The sequence below is a fragment of the Saccopteryx bilineata genome, chromosome 3, assembly GCF_036850765.1.
Source record: "Saccopteryx bilineata isolate mSacBil1 chromosome 3, mSacBil1_pri_phased_curated, whole genome shotgun sequence".
NCBI classification, from domain to species: Eukaryota; Metazoa; Chordata; class Mammalia; order Chiroptera; family Emballonuridae; genus Saccopteryx; species Saccopteryx bilineata.
This window is the reverse complement of record NC_089492.1, coordinates 272070574-272098128: the sequence shown is the minus strand read 5'-3', so window position 1 is coordinate 272098128 and position 27555 is coordinate 272070574. Positions and strand designations below refer to the sequence as shown.

At 48.1% G+C, this 27555-nt stretch overlaps 1 protein-coding gene across 4 annotated transcripts; it reads left to right on the top strand.

Annotated features, from left to right (window-relative positions):
* The first annotated feature begins 197 nt into the window (after positions 1–197).
* Positions 198–27555, top strand: LOC136331435 (regulator of chromosome condensation). Of its 4 annotated transcripts, none has more exons than XM_066269918.1 (11): positions 198–358; positions 18576–18657; positions 19220–19327; positions 20888–21075; positions 21254–21433; positions 22857–22953; positions 23068–23190; positions 24251–24406; positions 24651–24770; positions 25103–25255; positions 26199–27555. In XM_066269918.1, the coding sequence occupies exons 2-11, from the start codon at positions 18585–18587 to the stop codon at positions 26372–26374; spliced, it is 1374 nt and encodes a 457-aa protein (XP_066126015.1). In that variant the 5' UTR covers positions 198–358; positions 18576–18584; the 3' UTR covers positions 26375–27555. The 4 variants fall into 4 exon arrangements, with proteins under 4 accessions (XP_066126015.1, XP_066126016.1, XP_066126014.1 ...); XM_066269919.1 differs by lacking the exon at positions 198–358 and adding an exon at positions 1410–1506 and having other exon boundaries at positions 19220–19285; XM_066269917.1 differs by lacking the exon at positions 198–358 and adding an exon at positions 1410–1506.

Below are 27555 nucleotides of genomic sequence, written 5' to 3'. Positions count from 1 at the left end.
GCCTGAACAAGAGTTCTGGTCCCCTTCTACCACTTGTATGATGACTCCAGAGAATGTCCTTAACCTCTTTGAATCTCATTTTTCTTTTTCCAGCTGTCATGAGGTTTTTGTGAGGAACAATTGTGCTAGAGAACATTGGTAGACATGTTTCTGTAGTTAACAAAGTGAAGGGTTTTATAAAATAGGTGATAATAATAATAATTTTTATAATTACATTAAGCCACGTGAATGAGTAAGATCTTGGAGGAAGACAGCAGAGAGAGATCAAAGATCCCAGGGATTAAACTTGGAGAAACTTCACGGTACTATATTATCCAAAGGAGGAATCCATGATGGAGGCAGATGTAAAATTGAAGAGGTAAGAGACCCTCAAGATGGGGAGTTCTTTGGGGTGGGTTCTGCCTAGTAAAAGAAATTCAGTTGGTAAATTCTCATCAAAAGTGTCCATCTGTTTGGGTGTGACAGAATGACTTTCAGAGTCAGAGTCAACACGAGATGGAAAAATACTTTTCTGCAGAGGTCACTGCCCTGACCTGGAGAACCCCCCAGACAATCAAATAGCCAGAGAGGTCACAGCAGGGAACACCTGAAATCCTCAAGAACTGTTTATGTCCATCCTGAAGAACGAGTGTGTTAAAAAGAGAGGGTCATCTGCTTGGTGCCTATTTTCCTTCTCTAGCCGCCAACCCCAATTCACACCCTCTTCTTCTGAGTCTGGCCTCCTTCACTCCACTTGCTTCCCTGGCTCTTGGTTTCCCCTTCCCCCAACTCCAATCTCCCTTCTGTTCTAAAACAGAAATCTGCTCATATAACTCACATGGCCAAACCCCTGCCATAGTTCCCCATTGCCTCAGAAGTGAGACTGCATTCCTTAGACACACAAGACCGTGCACCAGTGCTCACCTGCTCCAGTGCTCTCCCATGTTACTCCCACAGGCGCTGTCTGCTCCAATCAGACCTTTATAGTAGTTTCCCAAAACCACAGTAGGCTCTCATCGCTCTCTCTTTGCAAGGATGTCCTGGCTTCTTCAAGTTAACTTGAAAAGCCTTTCTTAAGTCCCCGGCTGAGCCAGATGCCTCTGTGCGAACCCTTGTCATAGCTTCCTGTGGTTGTTGATAGTCTGATTTCTCATCTTTCTCCAACAGAGACCCTCTTGAGAACAGGGAAGATCAGTATCTTTTTTATGTACAATACTTCCACACCAGATTTCCCCAAACAAACCATGTTTTCAAGTCGTCTCTCTGGCTGTTAGTCCATTTGTTCCTATTTGGGGTCTCCAAAATTCACACCCATTTTACCTGTAGAGTACAGGTGACGAGTCAAGTCAAGAGCTTTCCCTGTGGGGGTGTCACTTGCACTTCTCGGGTCTGCCGCCAGAGGCCGCCGAACTCTTTGTTTTCCTTTCTGGCCCGGGTCGGGCCGGAGGCCTCCAGAGCGCATGCTCTGGGGCAGTTCGCGGCCCAGCCGGTGAGCGGAGGAGTTCCTTGTAGCTGACCTGCATCGAGGTAGGTTGCCCGCGTCGCGGGCGAAGGGTCTTGGGGGAGGGCGGTGTGCTGAGTGACCACCGCCAGGGCACGGGAGGTTCCTCGGTGGGCCGAGGCCGTTGCTCGTGCTAGACCGGTCGCGCGGAGATGGCTCCACGTGAAGTCGGGCGACCGGAAAACGGGGGTGGGGGTGCGCATGTCCCGGGTCCCGCGGGGTGTCCGAGTGCGGATTGCGCGTCGCGTGGCTCGAGCGAAGGCCGGGTGGCCCCTCTGCAGCCGCGCCTCTCACGCCCGGCCGGCGGCGTCCGCGCGGGCGGGAGATTCAAACGGCCCGAGCGCGGCCGGCCGGGGCGCGCGGCCGCGGGGACCTCGCTGGCCCGGGTGCGCAGACCCGCTCGCCTCGCCGGCGGAGCCCGGCACCCTGGAGGGGGCTGCATTTCCGGAGCTGGAAAAGTGATTTTTGTCCAGCCTTCGTGTGAAGAATTCGGTGTACAGCGTGGGGAAGGAGTCCTTCCCAGCGAGAGGCTGTTTAAGGAGGTCGAGGGTAGGCTGGTGAGGATCTGCTGCAGGGAAAGAAATCTCAGCGTCAGCAGGCACCAGGGACAACTGTTGAGCGGTTGGAGAGGTGTGCGGTGAACGCCGCACCAACTCCTCTGCCAGCAGATTACTTACTGGCTGTCTACTCCGTGCCGCGCTCGCAGGGCTGGGGAACAATGGTAAGAAGGGCCCGTGTGGCCTTTACAGAGCTCCGGTCTCTTTGGGGAGACCCACGTGGGACCGCAGTTATGTAAGGGCCAGTGTGATCAGCGTTGTGTGCTGCGGAGCCCGGGGCGCTGCTGCTGGCAAGTCATTCATTTATCAAATAGTAATTGAGGTGCACCAGCCAAGTTGTGACTCGTGAGTTCTAGCAGAAGTTGAGTGTATAGAGTGTAACACCGGAACTCTAAGAGGGTCCCCCGACCCTGCCCAGGACGGTCAGGGATGACTTTCCAGGTGAGGTAATGCTTGAGTGGGATTTTAAAGGAAAGAATTAGGATGATCCAGCAGAAGGAACAGCAGTTATGAAAGTCTGTGTGAGTGTTGTGATCAGGGATTACACCGGTGTTTGGCTGTGACTGGAACACGGGGCACAAAGAGAGGAGTAATGAGATGATATAACAGCGACTGAGTCTGAAAGGTCTCGGTTGCAAGACCAAGGAACATGGGGTAATGGTTTCACCCAAGAAAGGTATTAGAATGGGAATCTGGACCAATGTATTAAGTGTTCATACATGTGTTTTCGAAGACATCCCAAGAGCAGGAATAGTGTTCAGTTTTCCAACTTACTAGTTGAGTCCCCTAGACCCCTGGTCAGCAAACTGCAGCTCACCAGCCACATGCGGCTCTTTGGCCCCCTGAGTGTGGCTCTTCCACAAAATACCACATGCAGGCGCTACCTCGATAAGGAATGTACCTACCTATATAGTTTAAGTTTAGAAAATTTGGCTCTCAAAAGAAATTTCAATCGTTGTATATTGATATTTGGCTCTATTGACTAATGAGTTTCCCAACCGCTGCCCTAGACCACCCACTCAGTCCCTGTATTAGTTTCTGTATCTGTAAAATGAAGGTAAAGCCTTGTGGTGAGAATTGCTAATATCCTGTAATATCCAGAAAGCAGTGGTTCTAACCTGGTGGAAGATGTGATCCCTCTCCTTCTGGAAAAAAAATAAACAAAACACATAACCCATGCACAGCTCTGTATATAAGAGGGACCCCTTGGTGAGGAACTCTTGGGGTGAAAGATCCCAGTGCTGTGCCTGGCACACACAGCAGGAGTTCAACAAGTGTTTGTTGACAGATGAGCCCCTGTCCTTCCTTCTGTGGGGACCTTTCTCACAAAGAGAGTCTTCAGCCTCTGGGTCTGGCAGGCAGGTGTCTGCCTTCTGATACTGGGGATCAGGGGATGGTGGTAGGGACAGCTGCTGTGGTCAGAGAGGGCTCTGTCTCCCTTTGCAGAAAAGAGGCTGTGGTGAGGTCACAGGGGGTCACAGCAGGAACACCAGGCTCCTGGGAGAATGGTCTGGTTTGCCTACCTTCATCACAGGAAGAAACTGAGGCTTAGGGGGGAGGAGGAGCTCTGGTCCTGGTGGGGAGTGGCCAGGAGACCTGCTATTTCGTCCCATTCCCATGTGGCCTGGGGTGCCTTTCCCTGAACCTCAGTTTTCTTGTCTGTGAAACTAGGATGATCACACTTACCTCAGAAGGCAGGTGTGAGCATTTTAGGAGAGTTGACTCTGTATCTGAATTTTAATTATTTGGGACTGTGTGTCAGTCTTCTCCCAGACTGTGAGCTCCTTGGAGAAAGAAGCTGTGTTTGTCCATTGTGTGTATGTGGGGAGGTGAGAGTGGGGAACAAAAGACTACTACTTATTCCCAGCTTAGACACTCACCGTCTGGTTAAGAAGACACACCCAGAGAAGCTGGAGAGGGAGTGTGCACAAAGGACTGATTTGTGCACTAGGATGCCGGTAGGTAGTGGGTGTAGGACTCCACCTTGAGGAGGTGCCCTCTCATCCCCTGCCCTGCCCCCCTAGGATTGCTCATAGGAGCACTATGGTGCCCAGAGACCTCCAGTTGAAATTTGAGGATTCTCAGGCTTTGAGAGTTCAGGTCTGTTGGACTCTTTTTTTTTTGTTTTGTTTTGATCCTCCTTATTTATCTATTTATTTTTTAATTATAATTTTATTTTTTTAATGGGGCGACATCAATAAATCAGGTTACATATATTCAAAGATCAACAAGTCCAGGTTATCTTGTCTTTCAGTTATGTTGCATACCCATCACCCAAAGTCAGATTGTCCTCTGTCACCTTCTATCTAGTTTTCTTTGTGCCCTCTGTTGGACTCTTAAGCCAGTGCTCAACTCCAACACAACAGGGAGTCATACCCATTGTCCTTTCCTATGTCCTTCAGATTCTTTTTTTTAAGATTTTATTTAATCATTATAGAGAAGAGAGAGAGAGAGAGAGAGAGAGAACTGGGGGAGGAACAGGAAGCATCAACTCCCATATGTGCCTTGACCAGGTAAGCCCAGGGTTTTGTTTTGTTTTTTTCTTTTTCTTTTTTTTTTTTCTGAAGCTGGAAACGGGGAGAGACAGTCAGACAGACTCCCGCATGCGCCCGACCAGGATCCACCCGGCACCCACCCGGCACGCCCACCAGGGGCGATGCTCTGCCCCTCCGGGGCGTTGCTCTGCCGCAACCAGAGCCACTCTAGCACCTGGGGCAGAGGCCAAGGAGCCATCCCCAGCGCCCGGGCCATCTTTGCTCCAATGGAGCCTTGGTTGCGGGAGGGGAAGAGAGAGACAGAGAGGAAGGAGGGGGTGGGGGTGGAGAAGCAAATGGGCACTTCTCCTATGTGCCCTGGCCAGGAATCGAACCCGGGTCCCCCGCACGCCAGGCCGACGCTCTACCACTGAGCCAACCGGCCAGGGCAAGCCCAGGGTTTTGAACCGGCAACCTCAGCATTCTAGGTTGATGCTTTATCCACTGCGCCACCACAGGTCAGGCCTCCTTCAGATTCTTCACCCACCTGGCCCACCCTCTTAGCAGTTGTCCCCAAACTATACAGCCTGAGGGCTGCATGCAAATACCTGAGGCCATTTATCTGCCCCCCACCCCACCCCTGCAGCACTTCCGTAAGGGACACCTCTTTCATTGATGGTCAGTGAGAGGAGCACTGTACGTGGTGGCCCTCCAATGGTCTGAGGGACAGTGAACTGGCCCCCTGTTTAAAAAGTTTGGGGACCCCTGCTGTTAGGCCTTAGCTGACTGTCTCCTCTTTGGTCTCACTATCCTCTGCTTGTCATCTACCTCTGCTCCTTGTGTTTGGCCAAGCTAATGGGGGATCCTGGAGAGGTCTGCCAAGGCTGCCTTCACCCCTGCCCAGATTATGGCCTATACCTGTTCTTGTGTGTTTGTGTTCATGTGAGTGTTCGTATGCATTAACCTAACAGATAGATCTGGGTTCTGTTCCTGGCTCACCTTTACTGGCTGTGTGAACTTAGGCAAGTAAATTTACTTCTCTGAGCCTCAGTTCCCTCAACTGTGAAACAGGAGTGAGAATACATTCTTCAGCTTATTGTGAGAAATAAAATGTTGTTGGCATATAGAAGAGTGACCAGTGCCCCAGAAGGGCTCATATTCTAAGGGGTAGATTTTTAGGGTGGATAGACATATACTGTAAATTAAAGTAATTATAGTCCAGCCCTGGCCTGATAGCTTGGCTGATTAGAGCCCTGTCCCAAAGCACAGAGGTTGCTGGTTCGCTCCCCAATCAGGACACATACAGGAACAGATTGATATTCCTTTCTCTCTCTCTGTCTCCCCCCTCCCTCTCTCCCTCTTTCTTTCCCCCTCTCTTCCTCTCTAAAATCAATAAACATTTAAAAAATAAAGTAGTTATCGTCCAAAAGTCTGTCTTAATTTCTCTGGGAGAGAATGATCCTTTAGGATTGAGAGAGGGGTGAGAGATGGTTTACCAGTGGAGTTGACTTTGAGACTTGATCTCTTCCTGTAGGATAAGACTACAGGGATGGGAAGGTATAGAGATGCAGATAGTATGGAGAAAACAGTAAATAGTCTAAGACTGACTATGTGGGAAGAAAAAGGAGGATGTAATGGATCAGCAATAAGGCCAAAAGTTAAATGAGTACCAGAGCCTGGAGGTCTTTAGTACCAGGCTAAGAAATGTGGGCTTTATCTTCCGGGCAAAGCAAACCACTGAGGAGTCTGAGCAAGGAAGCAGCTTTTTTGAAGTTTGAGATTTAGGAAGATCAGGAATGACTTGTAGAAGGGATGGTGGTGGAGAACAGGAAGGCCAGAGACCAGTTACTGGTTTTTTTTCTGGGGAAAGAGGATATGAGAAATAGTTCTCAGGCAGAGAAACTGAGCAACTGGGGCGTGTGGGAAGGAAGCTGATAAAGGTCCTAGCTCTGCAGTACGACCAGCTTGGTTCAGATCTTGATTTCCTCTTCCAGTCCTGGGTGAGATCCTTCACCTCTCTGAGTCTCAGTTTCTTTATCTGTATAATAGGATCAATGTGGCTAGCTTACAGTGAGCTGCCCCAAAATTTTAGCCAAAACGGGTGACTAAGAGTTGGTTCCAATCCACAAAAAATTTTTTGTTGTTGTTAGTGCCCCATGACACCAACCACCTCCTATAAGTTTTTCTGTCTCCACTCCAGGCCTTCTCTGTAAGTCAGCCCAGCATCAGCACCAATGTGCTGACATAATTCATGGTTTTTCACTTGTATTTTTCATGCCACTACCATCTCCCTCCCACGCACAGCAAACTGTGGGAAGGAACAAACTTTTCTCTCCCTCAAGGTTCTTCTGACTGGTCTAAGAATCAAATAGACATGAGACAGGTTAGCAAGAGAAAATAACAGAATTTAATACACACGAGTATGGGAACCCTGCATACGTGAGAGGGTCAGAGACCCCACGTGCAGGAGAGGTTCAGAGTCAGAGGGAACATGGGTGTGTGACATCCTGAGCTAGGGATGAGGTGAAGTGTCTTGGGGGCTTCATTGCAGCATGAAAACAAGAGCAAATGTTTAGTAAATAGAAGTTTGCCCTGTTCTGTAGATAGGTCAAAAAGGTAATCTTGGCCCTGGCCGGTTGGCTCAGCGGTAGAGCGTCGGCCTAGCGTGCGGAGGACCCGAGTTCGATTCCCGGCCAGGGCACATAGGAGAAGCGCCCATTTGCTTCTCCACCCCTCCGCCGCGCCTTCCTCTCTGTCTCTCTCTTCCCCTCCCGCAGCCAAGGCTCCATTGGAGCAAAGATGGCCCGGGCGCTGGGGATGGCTCTGTGGCCTCTGCCTCAGGCGCTAGAGTGGCTCTGGTCGCAACATGGCGACGCCCAGGATGGGCAGAGCATCGCCCCCTGGTATGCAGAGCTTCGCCCCTGGTGGGCGTGCCGGGTGGATCCCGGTCGGGCGCATGCGGGAGTCTGTCTGACTGTCTCTCCCTGTTTCCAGCTTCAGAAAAATGAAAAAATAAAAATAAATTAAAAAAAAAAAAAGGTAATCTTTTTTAAAATGTATTATTTATTTATTTGATACATAAACATTGATTTGTTGTTCCACTTAGTTATGCATTGATTGCTTCTCATACATATCGGCCACCCTGGGGTTTTTTGTTTGTTTGTTTGTTTGTTTTTACAGGGACAGAGAGGGATAGACAGGGACAAACAGACAGGAACGGAGAGAAATGAGAAGCATCAATTATCTTAGTTGTTCATTGATTGCTTTCACATATGTGCCTTGACCGCAGGCCTTCAGCAGACCGAGTAACCCCTTGCTCGAGCCAGCGACCTTGAGTCCAAGCTGGTGAGCTTTTTGCTCAAGGCAGATGAACCCGCGCTCAAGCTAGCGACCTCGGGGTCTCAAACCTGGGTCCTCGGCTTCCCAGTTCGACTCTCTGTCCACTGCGCCACCGCCTGGTCAGGCCCACCCTGGGTTTTGAACTGGCTACCTCGGCATTCCAGGTTGATGCTCTGTTCACTGCACCACCACAGGTCAGGCCATTGGTTGATTTTGTATGTGCCCTAGAGTGGGTATCAAACCCACAACTTTGGCATATCAGGATGATGCTCTAATCAACTGAGCTACTCGACCAGGACAAAGAGGTTATCTTTGATAATCTCTTATTATGGGCAAACTGCCTAATTTAAATTTTTCTAGCCTGACCTGTGGTGGTGCAATGGATAAAGTGTCGACCTGGAAATGCTGGGGTTGCCGGTTTGAAACCCTGGGCTTGCCTGGTCAAGGCACATATGGGAGTTGATGCTTCCAGCTCCTCCCCCCTTCTCTCTCTCTCTGTCTCTCTCTCTCCCTCTCTCTCTCCTCTCTAAAAAAAATGAATAAATAAAATAAAATAAAAATGAATTCTTCTAGGTAGTTAAGAAGGAAAGGGCAGAGTTTCTTTTGCCTTTACCTCAAAACAATCTGCATACCACAGAGGTGCTCCTTGGGGAGACTTTCCGGACCCCCACAACAGCTACAGGTTATCCTGAGGAACTGACTGGAGATTTGCCTTTGGCAGGATGGTACCCTGGGCACAGTGAACTGTCTGCCAGCCTGGCCAGTGGTACGCTGTCTACCTGAACCACAGGGATACTTGCTACAGCTCATAGCCCTTAACCCACCTAGCTCTTGTCTACTTAACGTCCCTTCTTGGATGGCTCCCAAGCACTTAAGACTTAATGAAAACTCCTAATAAAATGGAACTTCAGGTCTCTCCTCTCCTGTTTGTCCCACAGTGTTCATCTCACTAAATGGAAATCTACCATCCACCTAGTTGTTTAAGTCAAAGCCTGAGAGTCCTTGTGTTTGGCCAAACTCAGCCCTAACCAGGATCCCTTGGATTTTTTAGAATGGAAAGGTCATTCTGGATTCATCCTCCCCTTACTCCTGTCATCTAACCCACTGGCAAATCCCGGCTCTCTCCTCAGTTGATCTACTTTGTCTACTTTTCTCTGTTACCTGAGGGCAAATCAAATCAGTATACTTCTCATTTGGATGCCCGCATTAGCCTTCTTCTCCAATCCAACCCATTTTCTTTGCAGGAGCCAGAGCAATCATTTCAAAATGCAAGTCTGCAGAAGACATTCTTTTTATTTATTTATTTTTTATTTTTATTTTTTAAGAATTTTTTAAAATTATTTATTTATTTATTTATTTTTACAGAGACAGAGAGAGTTGGAGGGATAGACAGGGACAGACAGACAGGAAATGGAGACAGATGAGAAGCATCAATCATTAGTTTTTCATTGCGCATTGCGACTTCTTAGTTGTTCATTGATTGCTTTCTCATATGTGCCTTGACCGTGGGCCTTCAGCAGGCTGAGTAACCCCTTGCTGGGGCCAGCGACCCTGGGTCCAAGCTGGTGAGCTTTCACTCAAGCCAGGTGAGCCCATGCTCAATCTGGCGACCTCGGGGTCTCGAACCTGGGTCCTTCCACATCCCAGTCCAATGCTCTATCCACTGCACCACTGCCTGGTCAGGCTTATTTATTTTTTAATAAATAAATTTTTATTTAAATGGGGTGATATCAATAAATCAGGGTACATATATTCAAAGAAAACATTTCCAGGCTATTTTGTCATTTAGTTCTGTTGCATACCCATCACCCAAAGAGAAATCGTCCTCTGTCACCCTCTATCCAGTTTTCTTTGTATCCCTCCCCCTCCTCCCCCTCCCTCCATCCCTCCCCCCACCCCCCCACCCCCGTAACCACCACACTCCTGTCCATGTCTCTTAGTCTCACTTTTATGTCCCACCAATGTATGGAATCCTGCAGTTCTTGTTTTTTTCTTTTAATTTTTTTTTTTATTTATTTATTCATTTTTTTAGAGAGGAGAGGGAGAGATAGAGAGAGAAAGAGGAGAGACAGAGAGAGAGAGAAGAGGGGGAGGAGCTGGAAGCATCAACTCCCATATGTGCCTTGACCAGGCAAGCCCAGGGTTTCGAACCGGCAACCTCAGCATTTCCAGGTCGACGCTTTATCCACTGCGCCACCACAGGTCAGGCTGTTTTTTTCTGATTTGCTTATTTCACTCCGCATAATGTTATCAAGATTCCACCAATCTGCTGTAAGTGATCCGATGTCATTATTTCTTCTAGCTGACTAGTATACCATGGTGTATATGTGCCCCATCTTCTTTATCCAGCCTTCTATTTTTTTTTTTTTTTTTTACAGTGATTAAAAGCCTTTAAGCAAACTCTTGGCCAATACAGCAAGAATCCATAAAAGAGTAGTGTCCTTAACATGTTCACCAAGTCCAAGTTGGCCCCATCACCATGTCAAATCCCTGAAAAATGCAACCCAACCACAGTTCAGTCTGTTAGGATCTGTCACAGGGAGCAGGAGTCCAGGAAAAGTCCACATCAGGAAAAGTCCGCATGGCACTGGAATTGTTGTCACCATTCTATACTTTGCAGCTCACGTCCAAGTCCCAGTGAGCGCTGCTTGTAGCTGGTGATGACTCAGGCAGACTGGAGATCTGCAGAAGACATTCTTAAAATATTGTTGTTGCCCTACAAGGCCTGGCGCGGCCCAGCCCCATTGCCCCGCACCCTTTGACTAATTTCTCCGGCTATGGACTCACTGGCCTCCCCAGATTCCTCAGTGTCACACAGTTTACTGGAACACTTTTGTCCGGCTCTTCCCCTCCTGGCTCTCCGTAGTATTTCATGTCTTAGCTTAAATGTCACTTCTCTGACCACTTTTCTCTCCTATTCCAGGTATTTTCTCCTTTTATTATGGCAAAATATACATAACATAAAATTTACCATTTCAGCCATTTATAAATGTACATATCATTAAGTATAGTCAAACTGTCATGTGACCCCAAGTTATTCTCTTACTATTTATTACATTGTCTGTCCTTCACACAGCACCATCTGTCATAATATTTTATTTTCCCACTAGAGTATAAGCTCCATGACAAACAGGGAGGTTAGTGTTCTTTTTTCTTGCTACACCCGGCCAAAAGCCAAATAGTGGTAATAGGCACTCAGTAAATATTTGTGGAATGAATGAATGCTTCTGTCTGTGTATTGAATACAGCAGGTCATTGAATAATAATATTTCATTCAAAATTGTTTCATTATGTTGATGAGACATTGTAGTCTGTTCACTTAAAGTCACAGAACCCATTGACAGTGTTAAAAGATTTTATTGATTTTAAAGAGAGCACAGAGAAAGAGAAGGGGGAGAGAAGCAGGAAGCAACAACTCAGTAGTTGCTTCTCCTATGTGCCTTGACCAGGCAAGCCCAGGGTTTTGAACTGGTGATCTCAGCGTTCCAGGTTGATGCTTTACCCACTGCACCACCACAGGTCAGGCAAAAAGAAATTGTTATTAAGAAAATCACAAGGAAGAGAAAATACAGTATTGTACATATTGAGAAAAAAATGTATAAGTGGATCTGGGCAGTTAAAACGTGTTATTTAGGGTCAACTGTATTTAGTTTTGTAAGAAACTGTCCGACAGTCTTCCAAAGTGGCTGCGCCATTTTGCATTCTCATCAGCAATGATGAGAGTTTCTGTTGTTTCACATCCTCACCAGCATTTGGCATTGTCAGTATCCCAGATTTTGTCTCTAAAAATTGATGTGCAGAGGTACATTTCAGTCGGTCTTTTTTTTTTTAAGTTTATTTATTCATTTGAGAGAGAGAGAAAGACAGGAACATCGATCTGTTCCTGTATGTGCCTTGACTGGGGATTGAACCCATAACCTCTATGCTTCAGGGAAAAAGCTCTAACCAACTGTGGTATCCAGCCAGGGCCATTTCATTCAGTCTTGATGGCAGCCCTAAGTAGTCCCCTTTTATAGATGAGGATACATTTCTTTTTTTTTTTCTTCATTTTTCTGAAGCTGGAAACAGGGGGAGACAGTCAGACAGACTCCCGCATGCGCCCGACCGGGATCCACCTGGCACGCCCACCATGGGGCAATGCTCTGCCCACCAGGGGGCGATGCTCTGCCCATCCTGGGTGTCGCCATGTTGCGACCAGAGCCACTCTAGCACCTGGGGCAGAGGCCAAGGAGCCATCCCCAGCGCCTGGGCCATCTTTGCTCCAATGGAGCCTTGGCTGCGGGAGGGGAAGAGAGAGACAGAGAGGAAAGCGCGGCGGAGGGGTAGAGAAGCAAATGGGCGCTTCTCCTGTGTGCCCTGGCTGGGAATCGAACCCGGGTCCTCCGCACGCTAGGCCGATGCTCTACCGCTGAGCCAACCGGCCAGGGCTGAGGATACATTTCAAAGAGGTTAAGGCTGCTAGCCAGTCATGGTCACAGTAGCTGAGTAACAAGGCCCATCTTTGATTGGTGAATGAAGTTCCCACTAATCCCAAAGAATGTGCATTTTTAATGTGGGAAAAGGGGTCTTAGAGGCGGATTGGAGGGGTGGGAGAAAGAAAGTTGGGTGAAGCCCAGAACTGTCACCTCATCAGAGTCAGTTGTGCAACCCGTAGTTCATCCTGCATGGCCACTTCCCTATCAGTACTTTGTTCTCCTCCTACAGGGTAGTCACCAGAATGTGCCCCAAATTTAGAGGCTTTCTGCTCATATACTTTGGAGTGGGAAGCTGGGAAGACAGGCTCTAAGACTTTACTGGAAGGAAAGAAGGGAGAGAGGGACAAAGGGGCCTGGGCTCTTGTAGTTCTACAAATTCTATTTGTAGCCTTGGCGGGAGTCTCCATCCCTCATCTGTGCAGTAGGGGAGAGGAGGGTTAGGTTAGTTTAGAGTTGTGTCTGAATGTTACCTGAGGCAGTTCCTAGACATTATAATAACACCAGTATTGATACACTGAACACTTTTTTTTTTAATTTATTGATTTTACAGAGGGTGGGGGAGTGAGAAGTTTCAACTCATAGTTGCTTCACTTTAGTTGTTCATTGCTTGCTTGTATTTGTCTTGACACAGCAAGCCCAGGGTTTCAAACCCGTGACCTCAGCATTCCAGGTCGACACTTTATTCACTGCGCCACCACAGGTCAGGCCTGAGCATTTTCTATGTAATTACTTTTACAGTATTAGTTCATTTAATCCGACACATCACAAAAGTGTAGGTAGTACTGTTATTATTCCCACTGTACCGAGGAAGAAACTCAATCTTAAAAAGAGATTAAGTAACTTTACCCCAGGTCAAACAGCTAGAAAGTAGTTCAGCCCAGATTCTGGCTAGAAGCTGTCCTCTTTCTTAACTGTTCATAGGCTACACCGCCTCTTTATCAGGATAGCTTGAAAGTGTCCTGACCCCAGGACCCCATCCATACAAGAAAGGTCACAATCCAAAGTTTGGGGACCCAGGCTTGGACAACTTGAATATCTTGCACAACCTTAAAGACCAAAGCTCAATAAAATGTATTTCCAGAGCTGCTTTTGAAAAACATTTGAGACATACTTTGGAATTGAGAGAGAATGTCTTTTTCTCAGTGGACTGGGGGAAGACCTGAAAACCCTGGGAGCAGTAGCTGTTAAAGGAGGGGAGGGGTTCCGGCTGAGGCTTTCAGCTGCCCTTTCACCTGTCCAGCAACCCTTCTAGTCACCCACCAGTGATTTCCTTTCCCTCTTTTGTAACATCTGGTGTTTGTTAGTGTGAGTGTATGTACAATGCTTATTTCTTGTTGGACTCTAGAGAAGCCAGGCTCCTCCTCCTCCCAGAAGTGGTGCTTTTAGTTTTTGGAAGTTTTTTTAGTTCTTTTTTTAATTTTTTTACAGAGACGTACAGAAAGTCAGAGAGAGGGATAGATAGGGACAGACAGAAACAGAGAGAGATGAGAAGCATCAATCATCAGTTTTTCATTGTGACACCTTAGTTGTTCATTGATTGCTTTCTCATATGTGCCTTGACTGCGGGCCTTCAGCAGACCGAGTGACTCCTTGCTCGAGCCAGCGACCTTGGGCCCAAACTGGTGAGCTTTGCTCAAGCCAGATGAGCCCACGCTCAAGGTGGCGACCTCGGGGTCTTGAACCTGGGTCCTCCACATCCCAGTTCGGCGCTCTATCCACTGTACCACCACCTAGTTAGGCAAGAAGTGGCGCTTTTGGATCAAAGGGCACAAATGGACTGGTTTGGTTTCACTTAATGAGAATAGCTTTTTAAAGTCTGATAATAACAGTAATGCGTCCAAGTTACATACATAATATACACAGATTGAAAAACAGTCCACCCCATATTTGAAATATAAATGTTTTCACACATGTAAAAATAAGTGTAGAAAAATGTGTAGAAGGAAATATAACCATTATTAACAATGGTGACCTCTGGAAAATGGGATTATAGACTTTTACTTTTTCCATTGTTCCTATATTATCTAAGATGTTTAACAAGAAGCATTACATATTTTTTTATAAAAATTTAAAACACTGAAGAACATTAGGTATCTCTCATAACTGCATCAACTGAGATAATCACCTGTAACTTTGTAACTAATAGTTAACTACATAATTGTACTGCTTACAAAAATTAGGGGATATTTCAAAATGAATATGAAGTGATTAAAAAACAAAGCTCTTAGCCTGACCTGCGGTGGCACAGTGGATAAAGCGTCTTCCTGGAATGCTGAGGTCGCCAGTTCAAAACCCTAGGCTTGCCTGGTCAAAGTACATATGGGAGTTGAAGCTTCCTGCTCCTCCCTTCTCTCTCTCTCTCTCTCTCTCTCTCTCTTTCTCTCTCTCTCTCTCTCCTCTCTAAAATGAATAAAGTCTTTAAAAAAATAAAAAAAAATAAAAAACAAAGCTCTTGGCCCTGGCCAGTTGACTCAGTGGTAGAGTGTCGACCTAGCATGTGGAAGTCCTGGGTTTGATTCCCAGTCAGGGCACACAGGAGAAGTACCCATCTGCTTTTCCACCCTTCCCCCTCTCCTTCCTCTCTCTTTTTCACTCCTGCAGCCAAGGCTCCATTGGAGCAAAGTTGGCCTGAGCGCTGAGGATGGCTCCGGCCACAACAGAGCAATACCCCAGATGGGCAGAGCATCAACGTAGAGGGCATGCTGAGTGGATCCGGGTTGGGCACGTGCGGGGGTCTGACTGCCTCCCTGCTTCTAACTTTGGAAAAATACAAAAAACAAACAAACAAAAAAAGACAAAGCATTTGATTTTCTTTATTAAACAAGAACATCAGAAAAGCAAACAACAAGTCAAAGTTGTTCAATTATGCAAATGAGCAAACTCGATTATCTTGATTGAGTAGCAAGTGACATATTGGTGGGGGTGAACAGAAGCATGTCAAACTGGACGAGAGTGCCACACATTGACTGTTCAGTAGGGTGTATGGTCACCCAAGACTGCCAAAACACACTGACAGCGATGGGGCATGGACAGGATCAGATTGTCCAGCAGTTCTTGTGGGATCCTCTGCCCCTCTTGCTCCAGTGCAACTTCCAACTCAAGAAGTGTTGTGGGAGGCATTGGATGGTTTGCCAGATGTCTTCCCAGTGCATTCCAAGTATGTTTAATGGGATTTGGGTCTGGAGAACGTGAAGGCCAGTTCATGCACTCGATTCCTGCCTCCTGAGACATGTTGACGTGATGCGCACAGTGGGGCCTTGCAATATCATCCATGAAGAGAAAGTTGTTTCCGGGCCTGACCTGTGGTGGCGCAGTGAATAAAGCATCAACCTGGAATGCTGAGGTCGCCTGTTCAAAACCCTGGGCTTACCTGGTCAAGGCACATATGGGAATTGATGCTTCCTGCTCCTCCCCCCTTCTCTCTCCTCTCTCTCTCTCTCTCTCTCTCTCTCTTCTCTAAAATGAATAAATAAAGTCTTTAAAAAAAGATTAAACATTATTAAGAAAAAAAAAAGTTGTTTCCAACTGCTCCAGCATAGGGTACCACTATCAGGTGCAGGACATGATCTCGATATCTAACAGCAGTTAGGCATCTGTTTCTGATGATGTGAAGGTCGGTACAACCACCAATGCTGATGCCAGCCCACACCATGATTCTACCACCACTGAAGGAGTCCCTTTCTTGTGTGAAACATGGCTTCCTTCTCCTGTGTTCCTCATTCATGCCAGATCAGGACACGATGATTGTCAGGCTACAGACTGAACTGTGACCAATCACAGAAGAGCACAGTTGACCACTCATCATGGGTTCAATGACAATGCTCATCAGCCCACCTTCTATGAGTTCTACAGTGTTCAGCAGATAACGAATGCATGCCATTGGTCACCGGACATGCAGTCCAACACAATGGAGCCGATTTCATATGGTCTGGGTGCATATCCGTTGTCTAGTGGCAGCAAGAAACTGTCCCTGCAGCTGTTGCATTACTGCGCCTGTTCTTCCTTGACAATAAGGTCAAGCAGCGGTCATCCCTTGCTATTGTGGCAGATGTGCGACCCTGCCCTTGTCTTCTTCATACTGTGCTAGTGTCTTGAAAGCAATTCTACAGTCAGCTAATTGTGCTTTGGGATGTTCCAAGTGCTGTTGCCACTGTCGTCTGCGTTTTTTTTGTTGTTGTTTTTTTGGTATTTTTCTGAAGCTGGAAACGGGGAAAGACAGTCAGACAGACTCCTGCATGCGCCCGACCGGGATCCACCCGGCACACCCACCAGGGGGCGATGCTCTGCCCCTCCGGGGCGTCGCTCTGTTGCGACCAGAGCCACTCTAGCACCTGGGACAGAGGCCAAGGAGCCATCCCCAGAGCCCAGGCCATCTTTGCTCCAATGGAGCCTCGCTGCGGGAGGGGAAGAGAGAGACTGAGAGGAAGGAGAGGGGGAGGGGTGAAGAAGCAGATGGGCGCTTCTCCTGTGTGCCCTGGCCGGGAATCGAACCCGGGACTTCTGCACACCAGGCCGACACTCTACCACTGAGCCAACCGGCCAGGGCCTGTTGTCTGCGTTTGACCAGCTTCAAGACATCCTATGGCTCTCCAGGCTTCACATTCAGTCAAATCGTGTTGCAGGGGCATTGCAAGGGCTGGGAAATTGCAGGATGTGCACTTTCAAGATCAGGGATCATGCAGATACTCCAATACTTTCAACCTTTTGCATAGTGCATTTTCACCAATGAAATAAAAGTTGGTTTTGTGTCTCATTTGCATAATATAATTTTTTTATTTGTTTCCTTTTCTGATGTTCTTATTTAATTTAAAAAAATCAAATGGTTTTTTTTGTTTGTTTGTTTTTTCTGAAGCTGGAAACGGGGAGGCAGTCAGACAGACTCCCACATGCGCCGGACTGGGATCCACCCGGCATGCCTACCAGGGGGCGATGCTCTGCCCATCTGGGGCACTGCTCTGCCTCGACCAGAGCCATTCTAGCACCTGAGGCAGAGGCCAAGGAGCCATCCCCAGCGCCCGGGCAAACTTTGCTCCAATGGAGCCTCGGCTGCAGAAGGGGAAGAGAGAGACAGAGAGGAAGGAAAGGGGGAAGGGTGGAGAAGCAGATAGGCGCTCCTTCTGTGTGCCCTGGCTGGGAATCGAACCCGGGACTTCTGCATGCCAGGCCGATGCTCTACCACTGAGCCAACCGGCCAGGGCCAAAAATCAAATGTTTTTTATCACTTCGTGTTCATTTTGAAATATCCTCTAATTTTTGTGAGCAGTGTGTTTGGTGATGGTAAACATCTTCCTATGCAATAAATCTCTGAAACCATCATTTTTAGTGGCTTCATACTGTTCTATCATGAATATATCACATATTATCTAGCCAGTCCCCTACTACTGAGCATGGGTTACTTCATTTTTTAAAATGTTATAAAGAATATAATAGAAAGTATTTGTGGAACTTAATCTTTGGGTGTATTCTGTTCTTGTGCTTAAATAAATTCTGAGAAGTGAAATTGCTAGGCAGTTCCTCTCGCCTGTTTTCAGGGTTTCTTCTCTTTAAAATTATTATTTTTTATTTATTGATTTTAGAGTGTGAGGAAGGAGGAGAAACAGAAATATTGGTTATTCCACTCATTTATGCATTCATTGGTTGATTCCTGTATATGTCCTGACTGGGGATGAAACCTGCCACCTTGGTGTATTGGGAAGATGCTCTAACCAATCGAATTACCTGGCCAGGGCTCGTTCTTTGTTTATCTCTCTCTGGCCTTTTTTTTTTTTTTTTTTTTTTTGTATTTTTCTCAAGTTAGAAGCGGGGAGGCAGACAGACTCCCGCATGCACCCAACCAAGATCCACCCGGCATGCCCACCAGGGGGCGATGTTCAGCCCATCTGGGGAGTTGCTCCATTGCGGTCGGAGCCATTTTAGTGCCTGAGGCAGAAGCCATGGAGCCATCCTCAGTGCCCAGGCCAACTTTGCTTCAATGGAGCCTTGGCTCTAGGATGGGGGGGGGGGGAGAGAGAGAGAGAGAGGAAGGAGAGGGGGAAGGGTGGAGAAGCAGATGGACGCTTCTCCTCTGTGCCCTGACCGGCGTCAAATCTGGGAATCAGAATCAATTCCGATTGGACTTCCACACACCGGGACAACGCTCTACGGCTGAGCCAACCAGCCAGGGCCTATCTCTCTTTCTTTAAATATTACCTAATTACAGCAGGAAAATGATTTTCATTTCTGATATGGAGTATTTGCCTGGGTTTTTCAGGACAAGAAGATGCCACCAAAGCGTACGGCTAAGAAAAGGTCACCCCCAGAAGATGCCCTCCCTAAAAGCAAGAAGGTAAAGGGTAAGTTGTCATTTACCAGGATAAGTGGCCTCTTGAAGCCTCCAAAATCTGGGACTGGGCTTCTTCCCCTCTGTATTTGAAGTTGAGGGTCTTGGAAATACAGGAACACTACTCAGGTGGAGTGTTTCCTATAGCTGATTGAATCCCATGTTCTAAGAATCATAAAGGCACAGAGACTTGTCTAAAAGTACTCATGTAGGACTAGCAAAAAACTAGACCCAAAGGCTTGCCCCAGACAGTAAATAAAGGGTTAAGGTTTGGACTAATGACTTTCAGATGTGGGTTCAAGGCCTGGCTCTGCTACTTCTAGGTGTGTAGCTTTGGGCAAGTATCATAATCTCGCTGAGCTTGGATTACTCCTTTCTTATAATAAGAGGCGAGAACAGTACCAACCTCACTGGACTGTTGAGAGGAAAATGAGATAATGTCCTGGTAGCATTTGAGGGAGATGTCTGTGGTTTCCTCTTTCCTGGAACCCTGAAGGGATACAGGGAGGAGAGATTCACCCCCTCTGGAAAGGGGGCCTGTGGGCCCACATTCAGACAGTGTCTGTCTTTTGCAGACGCTCGTAACCAGGCAGTGAGGGCCATTGCCTCCCACCGCGTTCCAGGCGCCCGCCAAGTCCGAGGTGCCTGCATGCCGAGCCCTCCTGACCAGAAAACCCGACCAGGTGGCTCCCTGCCGGATGCACCCGCTGCACTCCCGTAGCCACACCCTGGGGAGGGGCTGGATACCATTGGCTGTGTGAAGCCAAGGGCAGTTGCAGTTGGCCAGCAGATGGCATGTGTCAGCTCTCACTGCTATGCCTTCCTCTTCAGCTGTCGCTGGTCTGCCCCTATAGGAATGGAGGGTGTCAGTGTGAATATATTTAGGAGTTCAGTCACACCCTGAGGATGGAGTCTAGGAAATGTGCTCAGACCCATGTAGGTTCCCTTGGTTTCAGCAAACACTGTTACTTATTGGCTCTGTTAACCTTTGAGGCTTTGGTCCCTTTCCTATAACATGGGATCTTAAATATGCAGGGTTATAGTATAATTTGTAGGACTACAATGCAAATTAACATTAATAGAGTTAGCAGTCAGTAAAGGGTAGGCATTATTACCTGAGCCCTATCTGTTGGCTCCATGGTGCCTAATCAAGAACTGACTGCTCGCCTGACCAGTGGGTAGCACAGTAGATAGAGCTCAATGCAGAACACTGAGATTGCTGGTTTGAAACCCCGGAGTTGCCGGCTTGAGGTTGGAGTCACTGACTTGAGCGCAAGATCGACAGGATCCTAAGGTCACTGACTTGAAGCCCAAGATGACTCACTGAGCAAAGGGTTGCTGGCTTGGCTTGGCTTGGCTGGAGCCCAAGGTCTGATCCTTGGTCAAGGCATGTATGAGAAGCCATCAGTGTACAACTAGAGTGAAGCAACTATGAAATGATGCCACTCACGCACTCTCTTCCTATCTATCTGTCTCTCAAAAGAAAAAAAAAATCATTAAGAAAAAAAAAGAATTTGACCTGACCTGTGGTGGCGCAGTGGATAAAACGACCTGGAAATGCTGAGGTCGCCGGTTCAAAACCCTGGGCTTGCCTGGTCAAGGCACATATGGGAGTTGATGCTTCCAGCTCCTCCCCCTTCTCTCTCTCCCTGTCTCTCTCTCTCCCTCTCTCTGTCCTCCCTAAAAATGAATAAATAAATAAATTAATTTAAAAAAAAAAGAATTTGAGCCCTGAATGGGTAGCTCAGTTCATTGGAGCATCGTCCTGACATACAAAGGTTGCAGGTTCAATCCTCAGTCAGGGCATATATAGGAACAGATTGATGTTTCTGCCTCTCTCTCTCCCCACCCTTCTCTCCCCCTTTCTTTCTCTCTAAAATAAATCAATAATTTAAAAAGAAAAAGAAAAAACAAGGAATTTATATCTAATCAGGAAAACTTTTCTTGTGTACTCACTGTTCTGTGCTCCGAGATCCATCTCACAGTATTGTCTCCTAGTTTCCATTTCCTTCCTCTCACATTAGTAATGTGCTCAGTTTTTTATCTTTACACAAACCCTATGATATAGATACTTTTGTTATCCCCATTTCATAAATTAGGAAACTTGGGTTCAGAACGGTCATTCTAATGGTCTGTGGTGAGCAGGGGCTTGAACTGAGGTCTGTGGGATCCCAGATCCCATGCAGTGATGGCTCCTTCTCCCATCATCCTCCACACTCAGGGGCTATCTTCTTTACTCTTAGTCTCGCATAGGTCCCACAGAACAGAACCGGGCTTGGTGCTTACACTGGGCCAGGGCGACGTGGGCCAGCTGGGGCTGGGCGACAATGTGATGGAGAGGAAGAAGCCAGCCCTAGTACCCATTCCGGAAGACATTGTACAGGCCGAGGCTGGAGGCATGCACACCGTGTGTCTAAGCAAAAGTGGCCAGGTAGGGTGTGGGGGTGGCATGGGATTGGACAGGGTCTAGGGTTGGGGGCTTGGAGAAGGAGCATTGCACCACATGCATTTCTCGATGGAGATGGAGCTGGCTAGCTGAGCAGGGGTGGTCTGAACAAGAATGGACTGAAAGGCCGGAACTTGCACTAATGGGGGAATCCTGGGCACAGGTCTACTCCTTCGGCTGCAATGATGAGGGTGCCCTGGGAAGGGACACATCAGTGGAGGGGTCAGAGATGGTACCCGGGAAGGTGGAACTGCAAGAGAAGGTGGTACAAGTGTCAGCAGGAGACAGTCACACAGCGGCCCTCACCGAGGATGGCCGTGTCTTCCTCTGGGGCTCCTTCCGGGTAAGCTGGTGTGAAGACCGCATGGGGGCTGCCAGGCAGAATTAACTGGTTGGGACCCCAAGGATAACCCATCTCCATGTCACTGCTGTACTTACTGGTGGGGACATCAAGTCCCAGAGGTAGAGCTTGAGCCCAGACACAGGTCGCTGGCGTATTCATTCAGGCCTGTCCATACCACTGGCTGTGTCCTTGAATCTGATGTTATCAAGTCTATGTTTTGGGAAGGGGTTTGGTCAAGGATGTCTTTGGGCTGCTGCTGATCTAGGAAGCCTGTTGTGCTCACCCATCTCCCTGCCTTCAACCTCTCCTCTCTCCTTTCCAGCCCGCTTCCACACTTCTCACGGGTATTGGAGGGTTTGGGGAGGAAATTGTCACATCTCAGAATTTCCAAGGAATGGGACTGAAGTTTAAAAAGTATTTTCACCCCTGGCTGGATGGCTCGCTTGGCTGGAGCATTGTCTTGCAATGCAGAGGTGGCTGGTTCGGTCCTTGGCCGGGGCACATACAGAAACAGATTGATGCTTCTGTCTCCCCCTTACCCCCCTTCCTCTCTCTGGATTCAATAAAAATAAAAGATTAAAAAAATAGAAAAAAATAAAGGCAACAGAGAACATTAAAAAAAAATACATTTAGCCTGGCCTGTGGTAGCACAGTGGATAAAGTGTTGACCTGGAACGCTGAGGTTGCCGGTTCAAATTCCTAGGCTTACCTGGTCAGGGCACATATGGGAATTGATGCTTCCTGCTCCTCCCCCCCTTCTCTCTCTCTCTCTCTCTCTCTCTCTCTCTCTCTGTCTCCTCTAAAATGAATAAAAAAATGTACATTCAGCTCTGGCCAGATAGCAGATTTTGTTAGAGCATTGTCCCAAAGTGCTGTTTGCCGGTTCGATCCCCTCTCAGGGCACATACAGAAATGGTCCCTGTCTTTCTCTTTCCTTATCGCTCTCACTAAAATCAATACATAGAAACTTAAAAATATATAAAGAAAAAAAAAATAAAAAGCAGATTCTACCTTAAAATTGTTTTTGGTACTTTGATATTTTATTTTGAAATATGAAATATAAAGGAATGATGAGGTGTTTCCTCATCAGAACTATTTTAAAATTTTTTATGGAGAATTTCAAACAGAAATAATCAGAATAACTTATTGGATACCCATGTATTATTTTTAAAATTTATCAACATTTGGCCATATTTGTTTTCTTTCTATTCCATGCACACACTCACTCCTTTGTTATTTTGATGCAGCTCACAAACTGTGATTTCACTCATAAGTATTTCACAATGTGGCCTGGTTCCTCCCCACCTCCCCATCCCCATCTGGCACCACTGCCCCTTACCAGACAGCTCTGTGGCTGCTGCAATCCTGGATCTGGCTTGTATGGGGCATACAGGATTAGCTGATAAGTGCCCGTACCTTCCAGGACAATAATGGTGTCATTGGGCTTTTGGAGCCCATGAAGAATAGCATGGTACCTGTGCAAGTGCAGCTGAGTGAGCCTGTGGTGAAGGTGGCCTCAGGTGAGTCTGATATTATTTGCTGTGGGCAGGAGTTGGAGAACCTCATTTTGGTGCTGGCCCAGCCGTGGGCTTTACAAACAAGCCCTGTATCTCCTGCCTTCCTCTCACTCTCAGGAAACGACCACTTGGTGATGCTGACAACTGATGGTGACCTCTACACTTTGGGCTGTGGGGAGCAGGGCCAGCTGGGCCGTGTGCCTGAATTATTTGCCAGTCGTGGTGGCCGGCAGGGTCTTGGTAGGTGGCTTACGTTCCTGTGCCAGGACAGTGTGGCAGTCAATCCCGATGAAGGTGATAGGCAGGGAGGATTCTCTGTGCATGTTTAGGTTTACATCACAGAGACTTTTGGAGGTAGTTAAGAGCTTTACTCTAAGCCTGAACTGTGGTGGCGCATGGATAAAGCCTTGACTAGGAATGCTGAGTTACCCAGTTTGAAACCCTGGACAGGCCTGGTCAAGGCACAGATCAGAGATAATGCTTCCTACTCTGCCCCCCTTCTCTCTCTCTCCCTCTCGCCTCTCTAAAATGAATAAGTAAAGTCTTTTAAAAAATCAATTAAAAAAGATACTACTGGCCCTGGCTGGTTTGCTCAGTGGTAGAGCATCGGCCTGGCGTGCAGGAGTCCCGGGTTCGATTCCCGGCCAGGGCACACAAGAGAAGTACCCATCTGCTTCTCCGCCCCTCCCCCTCTCCTTTCTCTCTGTCTCTCTCTTCCCCTCCCGCAGCCAAGGCTCCACTGGAGCAAAGTTGGCCCAGGCACTGGGGATGGCTCCATGGCCCCTGCCTTAGGCGCTGGAATGGCTCTGGTTGCAACAGAGCAATGCCCCAGATGGGCAGAGAATCGCCCCCTGGTAGGCATGCCGGGTAGATCCTGGTCGGGCGCATGCGGGAGTCTGTCTGACTGCCTCCCCGTTTCCAACTTCAGAATAATACAAAAAAAAAAAAAGATAGTACTTTGACTCTAGAGCCAGGCTATCCTAGGTTGAATCCTGGTTCTCCACCTATTGTCTAAGGGACCCTGGACATACCCCGTGGGGTTGTGAATTTAAATGAGTTAACAAGGAAGAATGGCTGGCACCTGGTAAGTTCCATGTAAATATGACCTGTTGGCGCTGTGTGAGTCTGATTGAGGCACTTACACTCTCTTGGCCTCACTTACCTCTTCTTTATAATAGGGAGAAGTGTTCCTGCTTAGCCTACCTCTGAGGGTTTTGGCAATGTGGGAGAAACAAACACTGGGCCGAGGGGAGGGGCTGTGTGTATCTATCACTGACCCTGGCTGCATCTCTGCCTGCAGAACGACTCCTGGTCCCCAAATGTGTGCTGTTGAAATCCAGGGGAACCCGGGGCCATGTGAGATTCCAGGATGCCTTCTGTGGCGCCTACTTCACCTTTGCCATCTCCCTTGAGGGCCATGTTTATGGCTTTGGACTTTCAAACTACCATCAGCTTGGTGAGTCCCATACCCAGCATCCAGCGTAGTCTGAAGTGACCTGGGTTACAATCCTGGCTCTACTGCTCATTGTACACCCTCAGTGGGGTCACTCATCAGAGAGTTTTTTCATGTGTAAAGTGCAAATATCTATATGCTGGTGGGGGGTAGGGTGGCCTCAGACTGACAGGTGGGGTGGTGGTGAAGAAGGACAACTCCTTGAACACTTGCACCACTGACTACTCTATCTTGGCCTTCCCTCCAGGGACACCAGGGACAGAATCTTGCTTTGTACCTCAGAACCTGACATCCTTCAAGAACTCTACTAAGTCCTGGGTGGGCTTCTCCGGTGGCCAGCACCATACCGTCTGTATGGATTCAGAAGGTAGGATCTTAGGATCAAAAGTGCCATGTTCCCTTGGCTGAGGCCTGGCCTGACTACTGAAACCATGGCCCTGGGAACCTGGGTCTGCTCCATGGGTTGGGCCTGATGTGGGTCCATGAGGGCCATACCCATCCCCCAGAGTCCTGGTGCTCTTCCAAGTAGTTCAGTGGGGACCTATGAAGGTTCTCCCAGGCCTCCCCAAATCGGGAAGAGACACTGCAGACCTTGTCACCACCCTGGGAATGGGGCCCAGCTCCCATTTATACGGGAACTCACTGGCCGACCTGGAACACACCCTCTGCTATTCCTTCTCTCTCTCCGTGCTCCCACAGGAAAAGCATACAGCCTGGGCCGAGCTGAGTATGGCAGGCTGGGCCTCGGGGAGGGTGCTGAGGAGAAGAGCATCCCCACCCTCATCTCCAGGCTGCCCGCCGTCTCCTCCGTGGCTTGTGGGGCTTCTGTGGGGTATGCCGTGACCAAGGACGGTGAGTAGGGCTGCCCACACTCGGTGTGGTTGGGGTGTGGGCGTTGATTCATGCCAGACTGCCCAGCAGACTGATGTCCACTGTCAGATGCAGCTGTAATGCAGAGTGGTGTTGATAACATTCTTTTTTATCCCGGTTGTCAAAAGCTCTGGCTTTGATGACTCCAAATGAATAAATGAATTATCTTAATAAAGGTGATTTGTTCTGTAGAGGAGAAAAGTAGCAAAGGGGTATATATAACTGACTCAGCCAGGCAGTAGGACTAGAACCCAGGTCTCCAGACTCCTTACTCAAGCTTTTCTTTACATTTCCCACCATGGTGACCCCTTTGTTTGCAACCTAGTATGTGCCAGCTTCCCAGGAAGTTATAATTAGGATTTTATTAGGAGAAGGAAGTCTTAGAAGTTGGGGTTCTGGTGAGCACAGCAGGAGTGAGTGAGCAGGCAGTCACCGAGGCCTGAGTGGGCCCGGGTCTCAGCCGTGGAGACCTTGAGCAGTCAGGCTGGGGGAGATGCTCAATCTCCCATTATCTGGGAAGAGTTCCTGAGGAAGTGAGGCTTGTACTACACTTTGGACATTTATGATCAGCAGAGGAGGGCATCCTGGGCACAGCAATATCCAGAGCAGTCTCACAGGTGGTGGCGGTACTGGGAATGGAGACTGGCGAAGGGGTTTGCGGAGGGTCAGTCATAATAGGGCCTTCAGTGCCGTGCTTGGGAGTAAAGACCGTTCTTTGGCAGTGTGTAGGGACTGTGGTCCTGGTATGACAAAGCCCTTAGCCATTGTCTCCTTGGCTTTTCACATCTTCCCTGAACTCCCAGAGGCTAGAACATTGCCAGGCTGGTTTAGGCCAAGGCTAAAATTCACCCTTATGTCCCAGGCTTCTTGTACTACGGAAGGGTGAGGCTGGGATCCTGACGACAGCTGCCCGTTTCTCTTGTAGGTCGTGTTTTTGCCTGGGGCATGGGCACCAACTATCAGCTGGGCACAGGGCAAGAGAAGGATGCCTGGAGTCCTGTGGAGATGACCAGCAAGCAGCTGGAGAACCGTGTGGTTTTATCTGTGTCCAGCGGGGGCCAGCACACAGTCTTATTGGTCAAGGACAAGGAACAGAGCTGATGAAGCCTCCGAGAGCCTGACTCCCGGCCCCTCCACCTTCCCACCTGGAACACGGAAGCCGTGATGACTACGGGCTCCAGCAGGACTCCCGTAGCCCCATGTACTTTGTCATCTCCTGCCTTTTTTCCATCCACACAGCAGAATCAGTTTCCTCTGTTATTCCTCCTTTCTGGAGCCATCCTGTGACCTACAGGATGAGGGGGTGATTGGAAAAGGGGAGCAGGTTTTGTCAGAAGCAATGTTGCTCACCCCAGAGCTGTGTGATTAGAACTTGCCCCCTCATCCCTGCCTCCCATGGTCCTGGCCATCCCCGGTATGGCTACCAAAACCCAATACTTCCTCCCCTGGAGGGTGCGGTTCCCATACCTTGAGAAGCTGGGTCTCCATCGAGCCCTACTCTAGTCATGTGCCGCCCTTCCTGTCCTTCACAGTCCACAGGCAGACAAATGGTACAGTTGTCAAACCCAGCTGTCATGGACCTATGCCTGGGGGAAACTGGAGAAGGGGCAAGGCTACCAGCCGTGGGCAAGCCCGAGCCAAATATTTGGCCCCGAACAGGTGTTCATGTGGCAGAGAAAAACAATGACTTCCACTTGATCAAGAAAAAAGCCAATCAGCCTTTTTCCCAGAAGCACAAAAATCTGTCCTGCACTGTCCATCCAGCCTGCCTCACCTGCAGCCAAGGGCCTGCAATCGGAAAGAAAGCTACGCCGGCAGAGCAGGACCTGGTGGGGAGATGAGAGGGAAAAGAGGGTTTTATAAACAAACGGCAATACTGAGAGTGAAGGGAGGGCACAGAAGAGGGTTGGATGGGCAGAGGCCGGTCCCCGCAAAGGGAAGCAGCAGCTTGTACTGTGTGTCTGAGAAAATAGCAAGCCGGTTTTTTTTTTTTAATGAAAAGTATTTTAGAAGGAAGAGTGAAATCTTTTAACATTTTTAATAAATTTAGAGTTTTATAAAATAGGCCGCTTGTTTTCTACACACTCCCTACTTTTTTAAGGGAGAATCTGTGTTGGGAAGGGCAGGATAAATCCACGCCTCTGAACTTGGTCAAGACTAGGACTTACGGTGATGTCCTGATGTGTGCCTGTCATTTGTTGATGTGACTGTCCCATACAAATCAAAGAAAGTTGATTTTTTTGCATAGGTGTTTATTTTTCAGGAATCACTTTATTTAAAAA

Coding starts and splice junctions, on each gene's coding strand:
- LOC136331435 (XM_066269918.1), top strand. CDS start 18,585: ATGCCACCAAAGCGTACGGCTAAGAAAAGGTCACCCCCAGAAGATGCC. Junction 23,191..24,250: donor TGGTGGCCGGCAGGGTCTTG/GTAGGTGGCTTA, acceptor CTCTGCCTGCAG/AACGACTCCTGGTCCCCAAA. Junction 24,407..24,650: donor TTCAAACTACCATCAGCTTG/GTGAGTCCCATA, acceptor CCTTCCCTCCAG/GGACACCAGGGACAGAATCT.